Source organism: Rissa tridactyla, chromosome 2, assembly GCF_028500815.1.
Source record: "Rissa tridactyla isolate bRisTri1 chromosome 2, bRisTri1.patW.cur.20221130, whole genome shotgun sequence".
NCBI classification, from domain to species: domain Eukaryota; kingdom Metazoa; phylum Chordata; class Aves; order Charadriiformes; family Laridae; genus Rissa; species Rissa tridactyla.
This window is the reverse complement of record NC_071467.1, coordinates 21,697,582-21,717,630: the sequence shown is the minus strand read 5'-3', so window position 1 is coordinate 21,717,630 and position 20,049 is coordinate 21,697,582. Positions and strand designations below refer to the sequence as shown.

The 20,049-nt window shown below is 36.6% G+C and overlaps 1 protein-coding gene across 3 annotated transcripts in view; it reads left to right on the top strand.

Moving 5' to 3' along the window:
* Nucleotides 1-20,049, top strand: part of ZFPM2 (zinc finger protein, FOG family member 2) — a 316,540-nt gene that overhangs the window by 21,521 nt on the left and 274,970 nt on the right. Inside the window, exon 1 of one of the 3 annotated variants that reach the window (XM_054193154.1) lies at nt 18,659-18,822. The exons of the other annotated variants lie outside the window; for them this stretch is intronic. Within the exon in view, the coding sequence (XP_054049129.1) occupies nt 18,765-18,822 (58 nt within the window). The 5' untranslated portion in view covers nt 18,659-18,764. Of the gene's footprint in view, nt 1-18,658; nt 18,823-20,049 lie in introns of those variants that run through there. 3 annotated transcript variants of the gene reach the window in all.

Sequence of the window (20,049 nt, the reverse complement as noted above, 5' to 3'; positions counted from 1 at the left end):
TGTTTGCATAATCTGGGAAAAAATATTTCATAATTGTTACATTGTGTTTGTATATACACACACCCAGTGTTTTTGTGTGAATTACATCCTTTGCTATTCTTGTACTTCGAGATTGTGACAAAATAGTAAGTACTTTTGCCTTGCTAGAAGGAGCACGTAGACATTTCATCTGTGAATATAAACCCTTCTTCCAAGAGGGGAGGGATTCCCTTATGGTTATTTGACTGCTGTATGCATCTGTGTCTTCCCATAGCCCAGCAGTCAGACTCCACTCTGAGAGGTGAATCATGTGAAAACCTGGATTTTTGAAAAGAATATTCTTAAGGCAGCCTGGCTTGTGGGTAAAAGTATGGGGAATATCTGTCTAAATAGTGGGGTTTTTATATAGCAAAAAGCTACCTCACATAAACAATTAACACATCTAGAAGAGAACTTCACATACACAACATATTTAAACCTAATAGCGTAAACAAAATTTTCTTTAATGAAGGAGACATTGGTCTAGAATAACACAAACTTTCTGCAGTTAATAGTAGCTCAGGAAGCAGGTGTAAATCAAATTCTTCATTTTTTTCTTTCTTTTTTTTTTAATGTGCTCAAATGCCCAGTGATTTCCCATGAGTCACATATATGTTTCTGGAAACTGACACTGAAGAATTCTGATCACAATTTTTTATTTTAGGTTGCTAAATTATTATTTTTACATTGTAACTAAGAGAGATGATCAATGTAGGAACACTGAAAGCAAATATTTTCTCTTTGGCAGTTTCTGAAAGTTAGAGGAGGATCCCCCACAGCCCATATGGAGGATATTCTAGTCCTGATTTTGTTTCAGCCTCAAGTCTGAGAATTAGAATGTAGTTTGCCATACTGCAACCTGTTACACCTTTTGTACTTGGAAGATTGGTATAGAAAAATCTCGACAGTGTAGGAGTGGATGTGAAAACGCCTATAAGAACTTGTTGGGTGCAAATCTCCTATAAGGGCATATTACAGAGTTCCAGAGAATGAAAGGCTTTGTGAAGGATAATCTGAATTTCAGATTATCTCTACCCATCCAGTTGAAATTTCTGTTCAATGCTATCTTAAAATTCATTATGTTGACTTTTTACAGAGACAATCCTGATACTGTGTATCATGTTAAAAAAACCCCAAACAACCAAACATATGTAGAAATAAAAAATTTATGTAGATATATTTTACTTGATATCAATACGTTTTTATTCTCTGAAGATCTTACTTGAGGGCTTTTGTTTTCTTCTGTAGCAAAGAAGATAACTTTCCAAATCAATAGTTTATACTATGTTGTTACATTGTGTTGGGCACCTAATAATGATGTAAATATCAGGATGCAGCCAGTAATTAGGTACCACAGGTGCTACCATGTGTCATGACTTCCTTTCAATTTTGAAATAAAAGTGAAATCTTAAGTATCATAAAGTGTATAAGAAATCTGTCTTTTATCTGTGTCTACCTCATGAATAAAAGTCAGATAAAAAATGGTACTTGTATATGTTTTAAATGTACTTCCATTTTATGTTGTTTAAAAAAAACATCGAACAAGAGACAGATATTTCCATCTTAAAAAAGAGTTTACAGATTTTTGCATATGTAAAACTGGAATGTATTTAATAATTCTAATTAACATTAAAATGTTGCTCAAATATTCAGATTCTCATTTGCATGAAGCCACAAAGGGAAGCATCTTCTCATGAGCTCCCTTAGGATAAGGAGTGAGTAAATGTTCATCCTTGTATATCAGCAATTTTATCCCCCAGATTTCAAATCCAGAAATTAGATGTCTTGGAATCAGATGTCTTGGAATGTGTGTGTGCCTACTCAGAGGACTCCAGACAGGTTACTCTGAGGAAACTAAGAAAAGTTTTAGGATCTTGTATTTTTTTATTCTATTTTGAGATTGATTTTTTGGGGAGATTTTTTTCCTCTCTTAAGAGAGAGAAAGTGTAACAAGAGTTGGACTACTACAGAATCTTGAATAATTTTGTTTGTTACCACTGATATCCTAATCATATGGGTGATACCAAGTTGCAACAGACGTGCCCTAATTTGTAGGCTTCATTTTCTTTCGGAAGCAGAATTGTATGTGAAATGTTTATCGGTGCATTTTTGTGTATGATACAGGGATTTTGATGAGTTGGCTTTAATGAAAAGAGGCATTTAAGGCTTGCACATTCCTTAATGCTATGCTACTGTCTTAGACAGGATTAATATACCAAAAATAATGTCTGGAAGACCAAATCCAAATAGGAAAGTTCTTGGTTTTAGTCCCTACCTTTTATTTATGGAAAATACTACACTTGTAGATTTTACTGAGAAATGACCTACTTCGCATTTTGGAAGCTCTGGGTTGTTTCTGCTTGTGATTTCTATGTTTTTGGTGTCTGGATAGGAGAAACTGTGGAAAATGTTTAAAATCTGCCTTTTTAAAATCTGCTGCTTCCTGTGGAGATCAAAGGCCTCGATTGTTTCTTTCACTAAAATGGGAGCAGCGGATAGGAGAACTGTATGGTATAGTCTGTTGTACCTCATAAGACAGAGCTTGGAGCTTGGCTTGTGGGATCTCTGGTATGTTCAAGCTGGTGGTCACCTATTCATGTCTCCTTTTCCACTGTAAGTGACATAGCTCTGTGTTATTCAGGAAATAGTGTAACAGCATAAAGGATTCCAGTTCCCATTTACTGAAAGTAAAAATATTTTTACGATTTTTTAAGTCTGTTAATGTTCCTAAAATAGCATTGTAATTCAAGTAATGTATCAGAATGATAATGGCTGTAATAATAGTAATAGAATTACTCATATTTTTATAGATGGATTTATATCCGTACTAAAGAATCCCCCGTGAAAAAGGAAGAAATAACCATAAATTTGTAATTTTCGTGAGAAGGAAGGGTCAATACTAGGTGTGGTAGATCTGTGGGATTTACCTCGTCCTTATTCCTGCATTGAATAAGGATTCCTGAAAACAGTATGTTTATTTGGCTGTGCTCTGTGATTTGCTCTTGGCACTGTATGTAATAGCAAAAAAAGAATAAGTTATTTTTCCTTAGTGCATATTATTTGCTTATAGACAAATTGTCACATGAGTCCACAGTCTAGAGTTTGAATTTTGTTGAAAATATTTCAAATTTTTTGCTTTTTAATTTTTCCCTGAAGAAATAGTGGTGGAGTTCCCTTTAGGAAAAGTTTAAATAGGGATGGTAAAATGTGTCTGGTTTATGACAAAGAAATGAAATTTGACTCCTATTTTAATTGTATTTCTTGTAAGAAATCTCAAGGATTTCCAGGAGACATACAGCTACTGAGGCACCGTTCATATATAAGTTTGCTGTGCTACTTTTGGCAACTGGTGGTATATATTTTCGCAATCTTCTGGTGGTATCTCCCCACCTCCCCCTGTTTTTGTAATTTGTTAGATTTTATTTTTTTTTTTTTAATTCTTTAATCTCTCTATTGGCCAAGATGAGATGTAGTTTATTGACAGGCACATTGGTCTTTATTGAGGTCTGTGTAGATTTTGTTTGCGTGGTTTTTGGGTGTTGTTTTTTTCGTGGTTTTTTGGTTTGTTTTGGTTTTTTGGTTGCTACTTTTTGTTTTAACATCTCTTAAGAAAGGATATTTCCCCCTAGGTCCTAGAGGGCCTCTCTGTGAAACTTGTGAGAACGTCTGTCCCTTTCAGGTGCATTATCACTCTCCTGTCTTCTTTTCATGATAGATATCAACAAAAGGAATGCCTAGCCGTGTTGCCAAAGGATTATGCAGGACGTTATTGCAGAAACCAACCAGACATATATAAATTAAAACATTAAAAAATATTGTTTGTTGTAGTGACAAAGTTCGGCTTCTGCTTCCCCCTATCTGCACTTTTGGTGCACTGCGCTGGACGTGCTTTTTTGGGTATCACATTGAAAAAGGAGAAGAAAAATGAAATGTTGACGTGTGAATGTCAGAAGGGCGTATTAAGTTGAGGTGATCTTCTCAGGAATTTTTTTAGGAGAGTAATGATCTTAAATGATTTGTAGGCTCAGCTTCAGTGCTCTATTCTGCGTATCTTCTAGTAGGCACTGTAACCTACGGAGACGTCTGTTGGTGGAGCCCATAGACAGTATTGAGAAGGCTGCTGAGGCATACCCTGGTAGCACATGTGTTTCTCTCAAGGTATCAGAGGCAGTAAAGAGCCTCAATAATTACGTTATGGCAAAAGTGAACTCTCTTAGTGTTCTAATTTCACAAAGGTATTAAACGTGTTACTTGCATAAATTTTTTTGGTTTTGATTTTCAATGCTCTTTAGAGAACACGACAAGAACCACTACTGGTCTGTTTTGCTGTATCTTAGATTTTGAAATTTAACCTCAAAGAACAAGTAGTTGATGGTTCTTCATCTTCTTGATCTGGGCGACTGCTGCAGTGCTTACAATGTATAATGAATGTGAGGATGTTAGCTATGTTCTTATGGTTGACACCAGCTGCTGATAATGTAGCATGTTTTTCTAGTACAATCTGCAGGTGAGATTGAAAGCAACTGCTTTTAAGAATATACTGGATATTCTTTATGTCTTAGACACTTAAGTGTATTTTATGCAGAACATAGTATAATCTTTCTAATATTACTTCCACAATAAATATGAATAACCATGTATCTCATTGCCTTTAGGATGTAATGCAAGATGATTTTCTTTCTTTCTTTCTGTATCATTCCTGCTTATGGTGGGGGAAAAACCCCAAACATTAAATTTGGGGAGTGGAAATGAAGAAACAATAAAAATTAGCCTGCATGTTTTTTACTGTTTTGTTTAGATTTTACTAAGTTGTTCAGATACATGATGAGCCTAGTAGGAAACAAAAGATACTAAACTCAAATAGAATTAAATCTTGATAAAGTTGTGCTTTTAAATTTTTCTTAGATTAATATTTACAAATTCATACTAAAGTAAGAGAGATGAGCACTTTTTCCCAAATCCAGTGATGACATTGCATGTTCATAAATACCTTTCTAGTGCGGCAAACATTAATCCTTTGAAGCACACACATGAGTCTGAATTTGGCTAAGAGCCACAAGGCACGTATCATACATTCTAGAGATAAACAGAGGAGGGAAAATATTGTGAGTGGTTCACAAGCAGCATGTCCCCAGTGATACCACCATTTCCTTACAAAACGGCTAAGCTGCACATGCAGCTGGTTCTGAGAAAACCCAAATGTCCCAGTCCTCTTCCAGCTCACCCTCTCCCACATCTGGGGATTCAACCCCACCATCAGCCTTGTGCTGGCAAACTCTGCAGTTGGTCACGTCACAGCTCTAATGGGCAAGTAGTACTTCTTGCCATCTAAAACAAATGTGTCCAAACACTCTTCCTAAGCCACTTCTCTTCAACTGTAGACATGCTTTCCAAGCCTAATGCTGTAAAAGCATTACACTTCTCATATGAAAGTTTCAAGAATCTATTTTCAGTGCCACAGAGAAGTGTGTAAATTCAGTCTTGGAGGCAATAAAGCTTGTAAAAGTGGGAGGATCGCACTAGAAATGCCAAATGTTACAGTAATTTTTATAGAAATATGAAATCCACCTCTGTTCGGTTTTGAATTTGTTTGTAGTTGTAGGATAAAATGAGTTTTTCGTGGGGTAGATGAGCACATCTGCAAGGAGAAGGCCGAAATCTAATCCATCCAAATGAAATCTTGCAGTCTCAAGGAAGATTTAATAAAAGACAGTAACAAGTTTTTGGGTTGAGGTTGCAGTTACAAGTGGAATGATAAGTCACATTTAAGTGGTTTATCAAAACGATCAAATATATTTGATAAACTTATATTAATGTTCCATAGTTTTATCTTGCTCTTTGAGTATTTCTAAATTAATAAATAACTAAAAGAAATAGAAGGTAAACTGTCAGTTTGTAGTTGATACAATAAAGCTACTTGATATTGCTTCAAATATTTAAAATGGTTTTGCTAGTAAATTGGCTCCTGGCAGTAAGAATGATCTAGCTAGCAGGCTAGGAAGCAGGCTACCAGCCGGAACTGGTCGGTTACCCATGCCATGTGCTAATCAGTGGTTAACCGATAAGCTTCAAAATCAAAGGCAAAGAGAAATTACTTTAGGATATTTGGTACAATAAGGTAGTTAATATTTCTTCCGATTTTTGGTGGAGGGAATGTGATTAAGATATACTAAATGGAAATCCATACAAACCCAGTCAAATTGTTAAAATATTCAAATATGCCTTACTGTAACAAGAAAGCACTGTAATGTTCTGAAATCAGCAATAGAACAGCTGTGTTTTAAAGGACAGTACTTTGAATGTCACTTGACAATTTGCTTTCAATTAGAAGTAATTTACAGGAAGATGCCCACAAGCTAATCTTTACAGGATAATTAAGTTCCATTTTCTTTACTTTTAATTAAAAAGCAGAAAAGATTTAGCTGATCCATAAAAAATGTTCTGTTTAAACATTCATCAGACTTCACACTCTTTTTTTTGTTATTTGTTGTAGCAGATGTTATCAAAACTGCAGTCTGCTCTGTTTTAAACCCAGTATATTTGGGAAGTGAAACACAAGTTGCAATAGGCGTGTACAGCTGAGGTATGATCATTTAGCTTCTCTGTATTTGAATAGCTCTAAAATGATATCCATACTCTGGGCTTTAATCTTGCTCCTTCCATTGCTTGCCGTCGTGGTGAAAGAAAGCGAAGCAGATGAACAGCTCTGTGGATGCTAATAGTATTTTCCTCTTGCTTTTCTTGTTCATTTCCTAATGCCATTAAAACCTGAAGTCTGAATGTGAATGAAACCAAGTATCTTTGCCATTAAATTTGCATGTTAGCAAAGTTGTCTGCATGCCTTTAGAATTGATGAAAATTATATAAAACAAATTCCTTTGCTGATTTCACATTGAATAAAAAAAAAGGCACACTGTATTTATGAATGTCTAAACACTCAAATACCTATGCTGGAATGAATTAGGGGTAAGTTTTTAAAGAGGGGAGATGTGTCTGTTTCTCACAGATATTTCCTCATCATCTTTATAGATTTTAAGAAGTGAAAGGAAATTTAGTTCTAGATTTTAAATTTGCCCTTTTAAAGTAAATTCATACAGCGGAAAAAGTTAGGCAGTGAAGACTTGTTTAATTTTAAATTGATGGCAGAATGTGTGCTGTGAAAAAATCTACATATAAAACTGAAGTTCTAATACTTTTTTGAAGTGTGAGATCTAATTATTTGTTAGTTTATACTGGCATAGGCCCAGTTACTTCAATGAACATGTGAGAATTTATATAACAGGACCATAATGTTAACAAAAATACCTGAATGCTTGCCTGAAGTCTGAAGTATACTTTTTATGAATGTTTAACTCAGAACTGACCGAATTGGTGATTATTTCCCATACTCACTTTTGAACCGAGAATGAAACCATAGAATGATAGAATGTTTTATGTTGAAAGGGACCTCCAGAGATCATTTAGATCAACTTCCTGATGAAACCAGAACCCATTTAGATCAGGTTCACAGTCAGGTTTTTAAGTATCTCCAAGGATGGAGATTCCACAATCTGTTTTAGCAACCAGTTCTACAGTTTGACTGCCATCACTGTCAACTCTTTTTCCCTAATATTTAATCAAAATTTCCTTTGCTGTGTCTTGCATCCATTGCTTCTTATCCTATCTCTGTGCACCTCCAAGCAGCGTGGCTTTGTCTCTTCTGTACCCTGCCATTAGGTATTTGAAGATAGTAGGAAGAACCCTTCCTAAGACTGGACATCCCAGCTCTCTTGACCTTATCTTACTGTAGCCCCTTGGCAGTCTTGCGATCCCTCGTCCAGACTCACTCCAAAACAGTCTACATGTGTCTTGGACTGGGGAGACACAGACTGGACGTGGTACTTGAGATGTGGTCTCACTCTTCCTGAATAAGAGGGGAACAATCACCTCAGCCTGCTGTGTGGACTCTTGCTTACATCCAAGGATGTGTTTGGCATTCGCTGCTGCAAGGGCACACTGCTGATTCATGCTTGCCTTGTTCACCAAGACTGACAGGTCCTTTGTAGCAAAGCTGTTTTTCAGTACGTTGGTCCCCAGCCTGTACTGGTACATGAGATTAATCTGTCCCAAATGCAGAACTTAGGATTTGCCATTATTGAACTTCATGTTTCTCACAACCCACTTCTCCAGGTCTCCTCTGAGTAGCAGCAGCATGTCTTGGCAGCTCTTACCAATTTGATACCATTTCAGACTTGCTGAGGGGCATTCTGTGCTATTGTTCAAACCATTAATGAAGATATTTAGCCATACTGACCCCTGAGAGGTACCTCTGGACTCCAGTTGGGTTTGATAGCAAGCCTTTAAGCCTGGTGATCTAGACAGTTTTCACTTACTTCATAAGACCACAAATGCAACCCTTGTCTTATGAGGTAAATAGTCTTAAAACATTATTAGCTTTTGAAAATAAAGTTATTCTAGACATATTGTTTCCATAAATGAATGCTAGAATTACAATATCCAAATTGACTGAATTGTTCTGAGTTACAACTATTGAATTAAAAATTTCTAGACATCTCAAGTTCTAGATTTGCTCCTGAGTTAGCAGATAGATCAACAAGGGCTTTCTAAGTGCATATGGACTTAAACACAACACCTTTCTAAATAGACTTTGGCATGATTAAAAATATGATAGAACTGTTTTTGATGAAGTCAAAAGCAGTTGACGTTGTCTGTAAAGAACATAGAACCAACTTCCTAGAAATAGTCCTCAAATTGAGCTCTTTGAGAATTTAACATTCAGAGGTGTCTCACTTGGGGCAACTCTCTTACTTACCTTTTTAAGCTGTGCTGGTGTACAGCTCTCTGTACATAGATGCATTTTTAGGAAACATTTAATATAAGCTGTGCAAATGACTTCAGCTATCTTTTTCTTCGGTTTTAACAGTTTTTTACAATTACGATTTCTCTCTATAAAATTCTTTGTAGCATCATGAAGAGACAGAAAGAAGTGAGAAAATAATTGGTTATTGTGATTTTGCTGGTTGTGTTTTTTTTATAAATCATAGAATTGCCTGGGTTGGAAGAGACCTTTCAGATCATTGAGACCAACCATCAACCTAACACTGACAAAAAACATCACTAAACCACACTGCTAAGCGCTGTGTCTGCCTGTCTTTTAAATACTTCCGGGAAGAAATATGGAGAAACGAGGATACTCTTGTAAGTCACATTTAAAAAGGTCTAAAGGACTCTGGAAATATATTTGAACATACGCTTGTTTGCAGAAGAGTCACTTCATATGCAGTGATACCTGTGTAAGAGTCTTTAGCTATCTAATTGTTTGGCATCCAAGAGGAGGTAATTATTTAGGTTCCTCTACAGGAAGGGAAATAAATAATTTTAGAGGGTCATCTATTCTTTCAGTTGTGCACCCTACTTCAGGAGTGGCTTTAAACTGGCATGCTACTGAGAAAGACACCGATGTCCTCTTTCTTTTGGCTGTGAGTTCATATGGCTGTCACATACGGCACAAATGTTTGTGTGTCCGTAGACTGAACTGAGGGGAGGAACCGTTCCAAGTGAAAACCAGCTTCTCCCCCCATCCTCCGTGGTTCAATTTTAATTCAAATCAATTTCTTTATCTAGTTCACCTGATGGCCACACAAATACGTGTGCTAATCCAAGAAGGAAGGCAGCATGACTGTAAGAGCAAGCAGAAGGGTAGGGCAGCCCCTTTTGGGAATGCAGCCTGATGGTGTTGGCATAAGGAGATAATAACACTACACTGCTAGACAGCTGTTTTAGGATGGAATCACTCTGTGATACGCAAAAAATATGCTCTGCTTTGTTTAAAGTAGTAGGTAGCGATATGTAATTAGTGTAGCGGATATATTGGTTGCTCATTTACTAATATTGCAAAAGGCAGAGCACTGTCAGTCCTGAATGAGAGTTTTGTATCAGATACAGCTGCAACATTTTTTTCCTTATATGCCTTTGAGCTTCTTTACTTATGTATACACTTGTGCAAGTAAACTTTCTGTGGCTACTTCTCTTAAAGACACTCTGATTTTTTCCTCATGAGCAAAAGATACAGGTTTGAACTCAGATTAGTGTAAGAAATTATATTCTTTAAATATATGCTTTAGAAAGATAGAACTAGATAGAACTGAACAGTTAAGTCTTTGTCTGTGATACTAGTTGCCCCTGACTGTAAAAACTAATAAATACAATACTGTTGCTTTACTATGTTTGACTGTATAGAAAACTTGGTTATGTTAGTTTAGCAACGAAGTAATGTATTCATGCTACATTTGATTACCTTTTGATAACTGGATAATAACAGTGAAGCTTAATATTATAGGGGATTTGGTCACAGTCTTGAGATGGTGAGAGTCTTGCTGAATAAGTTGAGATACATTCTGATGATTTAATACTGTGAATGCAATTTGGGTTGAAGTGTTCCCAGTCACTTCATTAGTGAAGTTCATATGATTTGCTTTGATGGACAGGAAAAACATGATAATTTGCAAAACTATAACAAAATAGTAAAATATTTTCCTGCTTTGACTCGAGAAAGTTTAATACACTATCTTTTATATTCTTAATTTTCACTAAAAGATGTTAAAATTTCATTGATATGCTACTGAAATGTCATTTCTAGATGACATTTTTGCATTATGATTGTAGTATAGTTGCCTGAATTTCTATGTAGAGCAACTTTCCCATTTAAGAAATATATTGCTTAGCTTCACTTGGTCTTGTAAATCAGAAAACATTGTCAAATCAAGAAACAAAATATTATTTTGATTATTCTTTCACATAAATGTCAACTCAGTTCCTGTTAAATGCAATTTTTCATGTTTCTACTGCTTTTCCTCCCACTAACAATTTTAGATCAGAAGTTTTAGGGTTGCATATCTCTCCTGTGTTTCATTATGAGGGACACATGTGTTCTTAACTAATTAAAATAACTCCTTCAGAAAAACAATGCTGAGGAAAAAATAATGAAATTCATAACTTTTAATCCTTTTGTTAAATATACTTTATGCAGTATTTTAAAATTATGGTACAAATTGTCTGGAAGCATGACTTGTCTACTTTAGGGAGGAGGGAGGAAAGGGTGCTAATGGAGTTTAGACAAGCAGTAATTAGCTAGGCCATTAAATAGGACAATTTAAAAAATGATTTATAGCGAGAAGTAGTAAGATGCATAACAAATATTTATGGGATTTTTATACTTAAATTATGAGCAGAAAGCCAAGGTGTAGGCAGGGGAAAGAGTCTCAGAAGAAATGTTATGTGTGGTTTTATATTAGGTATGATATGATATTAGATGATATTGTAATAACTAATTTGTTTAGTAGTTAAAATATTAAGCCCAGTGTCTGAGAATATTACACTGTCCTAGAAATTGTATTTCACAAAACCAAATACAGTTAATCTTAAGCATTGAGAAATGTGCATATTTGACGTGTAGAAGACATTTAGTGAATCTGTGAGAATCCAGAAGGCTGAGGAGGAACTGGAAAGATTTGACAGTAACAGTTATCTCTTTTGTGTGTTATTGAGCCATTTCACCTTAGACTTGCTTTGTTTTAAAAAAAAATTCATGAATGCGCAAAAGCAGTACGGAAAAATTTTGTATCTGAACGAAGAATGGGGAAATGACCTGAGAAAAGGGTCATTTCTTGGGGTCAAGGGGAAGTGAAGCAGTCTGCACGTAGCTTAAGGAAATGCAGCATCATGTAATAGAAAGACAGGACAATTGTTTGGGGAAGTTGCAGTTTGCTTTCACCTGGTCTACATACTGTTGCTATTGCTCCTTCAATTTCACTATTCATTTGCAGCTAAAAGTATAATTCGGAATAATTTATTTATTGCTGTAGTTACTGCAGTATTTATACCGGAGGGAGGGAAGAGATGCTCCCACGGAGTGTGGTGTGTGCCTGGATGTGCCGTGGTCACTTTCTTCAAATCTCTTATAATGGATTAGACATATCTAACCTCTTCTTCTGAATGAGTGTCGATCCAATACCTACTGTCTTGTACAACCAAAGTACTTAAGCATTTTGGGGAAGTGATTCATCTTACCTAGTGTTGACCATCTGAAAGGTAAGCATCTCGCCAGTTGTCTCAGCTTTCCTTAGCAGTCATGGTCCGGGGCACTGCCTGGGAGCTGAATTCTGCCAGGATATTGTAGATGTCCGAGGAAAGATGGGATGATCTAAAATAAAGTGGATTAGATTAGACATCTGATTAATAGGTGCATAAAATTAGATAATATGAATCCTTCTTTTACATTATAGTTGAGCATGTATTTTAGATTTTAGAAGGAATAGAAAGAAGGATGAGTAAGTGCTAGATGTATGTAACACTGCCTATTATTTCTAAAAATCAGTTTGCTAAACTTACTCTTCTTTACAGTATTTACCAGAAGTTGAGCAACAAATCATATCAGAATGCAGAGCAAATTCTTACCATCATACAAATGAATTTGCTTCAACCAATGATATATAGTCTAATCCACCTAAAAAAAATTAATCTGCAGCTAACTTTATTTTACCCCTGATGCTACGTGGTAAACATTAACTTTCGTAAGGAAAGATTCATGTGTTTGATGGTTGGTGTATATGTCTTTTTCTCACCTCAATTTGTCATACTTACATTTTCCTAAGTACTTAATTTCAAATTTTATCAGGACAAGATCAACATTCCTGTTTCAAAAATACCTATTTAAATTAGAACTAGTTTTAAAACAAATACTAATCAACAGTTTTTGCAATTTTTATAAAAAGATCCATTGAATATTTTTCTGAAAATTAACAAAATATTACAGAAGCTGAATTTTTAATTTTTAAAAGAGTTTTACTTTGTGATATATTCCTTTTGAGTTTATACCTGTGATATTTGGACATAAATGAGAAAAAGTATTACTACACAGAACTCCGATGTAATCTCTTAAATGAATATTTAATGATATTTGGTAAAATAGTAATTCTTTTAATCCTCTAAAATATTTTTACTTTTTTGATCTTGTGATCTAGTGTTCATTTATTTATTTCAGTAGACTAAGTAATGTTGTTGCTCCATAGATGTCAAAAGGGTTATAAAAGCTCTTCTGGACCTGTGGGAGGTGTACATGTTTAAACCACATTAACATGACATATGTAGATATAATGCATATATGTATGGACACATTCTAATATGCACACATTCTAAAAGAAAAGTTATACTGAGGGCTGAATATACAATTTTAAAGCCGCAGTGCTCTTGATCTTCTCTTTTTGAATATGAGTGCAAAAAGGAATTTATTTTATTTATGTAGCACCTTTCATTACTGTCAAAAACCTTGAGGCACCATATGAGACAATAAAATCAAACGTGATAAAATAAATATACAATACAAAAGTCCCCAAGATTTTTAAATGGGAAAGAAGTTCAAAGGAAAGGGAACATATTCATACCTTGTAAATTCTAGGAAAAAAAATGATGTTTTTAAAAAGTGAAATTAAATAGATTTTAGGAAAGAGAAGTCTCAGTACTTTAGCACGTTTCCTTCAGCAGCTTTCCTATGCAGTTACAAAATTTGTAAATACTGAGTGGTACCAAAATGATATTATCCATCAGCATTCAACTCTCACTTGTACTTGAGTGCATGTACCTGAAGGCTTTACAATTAATCAGAAGGTCACTGTTACTTTCAGGCTTACCCTTTAAGGAACACAACGTGGACATAATATGATGACAGTAGCCACGAAGTGCAATTACGGGACAGGATGAGACTGGACTCGAACCCCAAATCACTCAAGATTCACGTCTCTTTTGGAGAACAGTTATTTGAACGTGAAACTAAGATCATACATCTCTGGTTCTGAATCAAAACTTTCAGTGGGATAGGCACTAAATAAGAACCTATCTCTTCACAGGGTAACCAATATCTAAAAACTCTTCTAGAAGCCTTCACCTATGGCCTTTTCAAAGCCACGGAGAGATCTGTTTTGATCAGTGTAGCTTATTGTGGTGTATGTCCTTAAAGATGAGAAAAAGTCAGGAAAAATGGCAAATGGTCAAAATTCAGAATTCTTTTGGCAATATAATTTAGAGATAGTAGGAATTCTTTTATTACCAGTATTACAAGAGAACCCTCTTGGTTTACTAAGTATGTTAGATTTGGAAAGAAACTTAAGCAAATATGCAAAATGAACCCAAAAAAGTCTTCCTGCCCATCCTCCCCCTCCACCAGGAAGTCTGAATCTGACATCAGAATAAGAGTGGGGTTTTTTTGGTTACAGATAGCCTAGTCTGAGCTCAAACAATCTCTAAGGTGCTGTGGCCTATTAGCTAAGAGGTAAATATATGCAATATTTGATATTAGTTACTGTTGTGTGAAAACATTAGGCTGTCATGAAGCTATATAGACCTGGGTTTTAAAACATAAGTTGAAGAAAATAGATGAAATTTTTACAGAGGCATTTACATGGCGTAGGTCCAAAGGACTATGATTTTTTTCCTTTGAATATCTTTATCTTTCTAGGGGAGAATTCTGCAATTTCTGGAATTTCACATCCACCAACACAATGATAGATATAGCTGTCAAGTATGTGGTACAGAATGTGCGAATTATCACACAAGAATTTACAGATGGAGTTTGCTTAGATAGGCACACAGATGGTTAATTGGGTAATTGGTGAATAGGCAAGCAGGGCAGTGTATTTTCTTAGGCATCTACTTATACAACAGCTGTTTTACTTAAAACATGGAAACCCCGTCTCCCTCCTGAAAGGTACAATCCCACAGACCTTTTCTCACAGGAAAGTGCGTGACTACTGGATGGTAGAGATGCCCCTGTACTAAATCCTGTGTCCTACTTTCTAGGACAGTCTGGAAGATAAGAGTTTTTGATTATAAACCTAGGAAGTCACACATCTTGCTTCTCTGTTATTCTGACCTTAGTCCTCTTCCTACTATACCATTTCATAATTGGGCGAAGTGGAAATGGTCTTTGTTCTTCACCATATTTTTCTCAGATTTGTTATGATTGATTCACACTGGTTATACTCAGGTCGGGTTCTTTAGCTGTTTGGCTGGAGACTCATAATTATTCTTAGACATAAATTAAACAATTGACTTGTTCATCCATGACAAGCTGTAGGCAGTCACTTCCTGTGCAAAAGCAAAAATTTAGGAACTAAACTTTTCTGTTACTGTAGCTTTCAAGAGCCCCAAAGGCTAGGCTGAAGTGTTGAGGATCATAATTTTCAATGTAAGACTGTGAATGCTCTTCAGGAGCTACATTTGGTCCTAATTTCTCTTTTGTATCTGGGCCTTCTGCGCTTGAAGTAGAGTTCTTGCCTAGACCTATTGACAGATGTCTTTAAAAAACACTCCTTCGGATTCATAAATCTCCGCAGTTGTGTGTAATTGGTTTAAATGCCAGGGACTTAGCTTTAGTACTGAAGTCCAGTAGTGTCTACTGGCTTGTGACCATACTGCTTAGGGCTAAGCCCCTCTGGAGCAAATTTTGTCTTAAGTAGAGCTAGATGGAGTGATCAAAACAGAATGAGGAGGTGAGCTTTCAGTTCAACAGTGTTAGTGACCATAGAGACTTCCAGGCTTCCAGATTTAATGCCACTAAGTGCTGGGTCCTGCACTTGGGTCACAACAACCCCGTGCAGTGCTACGGGCTTGGGGAAGAGTGGCTGGAGAGCTGCGTGGTGGAAAAGGACCTGGGGGTGTTGGTTGACTGCTGGCTGAATATGAGCCAGCAGTGTGCCCAGGTGGCCAAGAAGGCCAGCAGCATCCTGGCTTGTATCAGGAATAGTGTGGCCAGCAGGAGTAGGGAAGTGATCATCCCCCTGTACTCGGCACTGGTGAGGCCTCACCCCAAATACTGGGTTCAGTTTTGGGCCCCTCACTACAAGAAAGACACAGGTCCTGGAACATGTCCAAAGAAGGACAATGAAGCTGGTGAGGGGTCTGGAGAACAAGTCCTGTGAGGAGCAGCTGAGGGAGCTGGGGCTGTTCAGCCTGGAGAAAAGGAGGCTGAGGGGAGACCTTATCGCTCTCTACAACTACTTGAAAAGGAGGTTGTAGTGAGGTGGATGTTGGTCTCTCCTCCCAAGTAACAAGCAATAGGATGAGAGGAAATGGGCTCAAGTTGCACCAGGGGAGGTTTAGATTGGATGTTAGGTAAAATTTCTTCACAGAAAGGTTTATTAAGCAAAGGAACAGGCTGCCCAGGAGAGTGGTTGAGTCACCATCCCTGGAGGTATTTAAAAGACGTGTAGATGTGGCACTTAGGGAGATGGTTTAGTGGTGGGGTTTTGGCAGTGTTAGGTTAACGGTTGGACGGATGATCTTAAAGGTCTTTTCCAACCTAGTCAATTCTATGATTCTTGTATCATTTTCTGCCTACCTTATGTTTACCAGAACAGTTGTAGGTTTGAGGTAGGTTCCATTTTCACTGATAGCTGAAGATCTAAGCTGATTCTCAACAGTAAACCCATACCTGCTAACCTGATTATGAACATACTTGCTTTTCGTCTGGCAGCAGTTAAGCTTGACTATAGAAGCTTTCACATGAGATCGTCTCTGCTGCCTCTCACCTTTAGCTTGTGCCTTTCTTCAAAATATTTGGACCTTAACCAAAGATGTGAATTTAAGTACGGGAAGCCTGTCAGTCTGGAGATTACTGCGTATTGTCTGCTAACAGAAATGGTGCCTTTCTTATGAAAGGAGAATTGTGATCATCATCAAATACAGTTGTAAACTGAGCCAGCGTGCCTTTCATTAGGGTAGGCAAGTAGTAACTCCAGTGGCCTGGTCAGAGCCTTCAGCAGTTTCTGCTTTCTCTTTCAGGTGTCACTGTAATACAGAATTTTTCACTCTCTGTAGTGTACAGTTAGGAAGATTTGCTGCTCTGCAGAAACCATGTTTTATTCTCAGTAACACATTCTGCTATATTTTGTTACAGATAAATTTAGGAACTTCTATTAGGGTGAAAGTTGCTATGCATATCAACTATGTGGAAGAGAGTTACTTTCATCTTTGAAGTGGAGGATAAGAAGCAAAGTTTGGGCTTGAAGTTGTATACAGGTTACTTAGTGGATGAAAAAAGTATCGCTATAGCTCATGTGGAAGACTACTTCTGGTGACTAACCTCATGAGTGTTTGGGATTTTCATCAACTGTCAACATTGGTACATTCTCTTTTAAAGCTAAGTTAAACCAGGTGATCTGAAGGAAACAGATTACTTAATTTCTTGTATTAAAGACAGATATATTCTTTAGTATTTACAGTTGAAAATAAGACATATATTACAGAAATCTAGATTTTTATTTTAATATCTAAACAAGATGTAGAGAAAGTAGTGCTTTACAATATCCTTGTGTTTTGAACTTGAAATGTGAACATTTTCTCCTGGTTTTAGCTTAATATCTGCATTTTGACTTGTGTGTAGAACATAGGTGTGATCTGTAATTTTTCAGACAAAAATAAAGTGCAGTAAACTTTACCTAGAAAATGGAAATCACAGTCAAATAAATTGGCATGCACAGTTGTTTTTGGGCAAGGAGAATTAGCTCTACTACGTGGTAGTTTCATTGGTAAAGTCTAGAAAATATTAGGTTTTGGCATAGTGATGTTTTATTAATGAGATGTTTTTCTGCTCTACCATGAGACTCGCAGTGGGTGACAATTTCACCTTGTGCTGCATGCTAAAATTTGCAGACAAGCAATCAAGCCTTTTTCACTGTTTGTGCTTCTAGTTGTCAGGTTCAAAATTCAGGCATATAGTTTAAATATTTACTTTTAAAAAAAAGCAAACCAACATTCAAAAAGTGATTTTCCGTAATGCGTATACCGTATATTTTGGTACCTGGTGATAAAATAAAATTCTGTCCTGCAGAGGACAGAATAATTGTTAAAGATCAGGTAAAGTGAATATGAATTACTGAAATTACTCATATGTAGTCAAAATTAGTAAAAGGAACCATAATTGTAAACTGGACAATTTTTTTTTGCCTCAGTTTATATCTAGTGAACTGTTGAAGTCACTTACTGTGGGCTTGGATGGGTGTAACTGGTGGCAGAATGTGATCAAAGTGCCACTACTTGTACTCTCAATTAATTGCACTCTTGATTAACTGCATTTGAAGAAATAAAGGCTAGGTTCAAAATCACTCCTGAAACGCCTGTGGTTTGCTTCGAGTCTTACATGGCCATGTACTTATAATTAGCAGACACTTTGCATTTGTCATGTGTTGTATTAAGATTTTATTATACTTGCCTTTCTAGAGTTAAAATTAAAACTTTGATCACTTTTTTCCTCAAAGCAAAGCTTCATGAAAAGGCCCAAAGGTTTGAATGAGGAGCAGTTACAGCTTCAGTTCCTGGCTTAATTGTAACTTAGTTGATTAGCAAGTACCTTGTGACAGGCAGTAAATTTCCATAGGTTGATGTCGCAGGGCTTACCTATCAAACACAAATGACCTGGAGGGCTCGTACCTGCCTGCTGCCTCTGACAGCATTTGTAGACAGGCTTTATTGTAGATTAGGACTCTTCACTTTCAGAGCTTAACAAGCAGCTGTGGGCCTAATCGCGAAGCTGAGACAAGGGACAGATGTTTGTAGTCTGAGGCAGTGACTCCTGTCCTTTCATGAGCAGAGGCCAAAACGCAGTTTATACACTGGTCTTGAAAGCTCTATGCAGTTCTCGTGGTGTTTGCTCGGTTTCTTACTTTCATGAATGAACTGGAATTTTCGCTAGGATGTTCGAAGACTGCTCTGTTCTGTCAGAAGAGATAATGAAGAGCTTTAATATTAATGGTGAGACAATGATTCTGACAAACTTGCTTTTATACTTTGCTGAAGAAAAATGATAAAATGATTGTATCTGCAAATTGAGTAGACTCTGATGAAAAAAAAATTGAACAGGTGAAACTTGCTGATTCCAGGACTGCTGAACAATCAGCCAGAAATGTGTGATGCATTATCATGCGATCTTAGTATTGCTTTGGATTATTATTGGTTGATATCTTTCCCGATGGCCTACTTGGTTTGTTCTTGCTCTGATATAAACACAAAACTTGCTAAAAGCATCTGGAGTAATGGAAAATTTTGCATCTGCTTCAGTCAACATTAGGTCTGGTTGTAATAAATATGAGTATTTACAGGATAAATCAGTTGTGTGATTCAGCACACCTTTTAAAACCTCGGGAAATAGCACTCCACCATAAATACACTCTACCTACTGTTTCTCAGATTGGCGAATGAACACAGAGTTGGAAAATGACCATTTTTCTTACTTCATTGTGATTTATAGCTTTTAGTGTACCCTGTTCCTATTACGTAATATTTTCTAGCTCAGAGTGGAAAGTAATAATAGGTCTCTGCATTTCTATAATATGTTATCCAGTGTCAAAGCACTAATTGATCAAAGCTTGCTGCGTGGCTGTGGGATTGGTTAGGACTCCATTGCTGAAGTGAAACCATCACTTAGTAAAAGAGTTGTTTACAGAGAGGTTGCAAGCACAGATATCCTCCAGATGTGTTCCTTCTATGAAGCCTTCTCCCTTTCAATATGGTCTGTGCCTGCCAAGTTTCTTACAGATTGGCACCTCATTCTTTTTCTTTTTATCTTTTTTTTAAAAATTTTCAGCATTTACAGTGTGGTACAAGTATTACCAGTAGATGGTTCCTTTTAAGGACTGAAGCACTGTAGATGCCAAGTACAGGTGTCAGAGTTTTAAAAACATAGGTACGTGCCTTAGCAGGTTACTCTGAGTACCTGTGTTAAATATTTTAGCCTCCCCTCGTCCCTCCAGTCTGCAGGGAGACCTGTGTTCCTTCAGAAGGCGATTTACTAGGACAAGAGGAAACAACCTCAAGTTGCACCAGGGGATGTTTAAATTCACTATTAGGAAAAAAAAATTCACAGAAAAGGTTGTCAAGCATTTGAACAGGCTGCCCGTCCTCTTCAAATGCTGCCCATCCCTGCCCAACCAGGGATGGGTGAGCTCCATCCCTGGAGCTGTTTAAAAGACTTGTAGATGT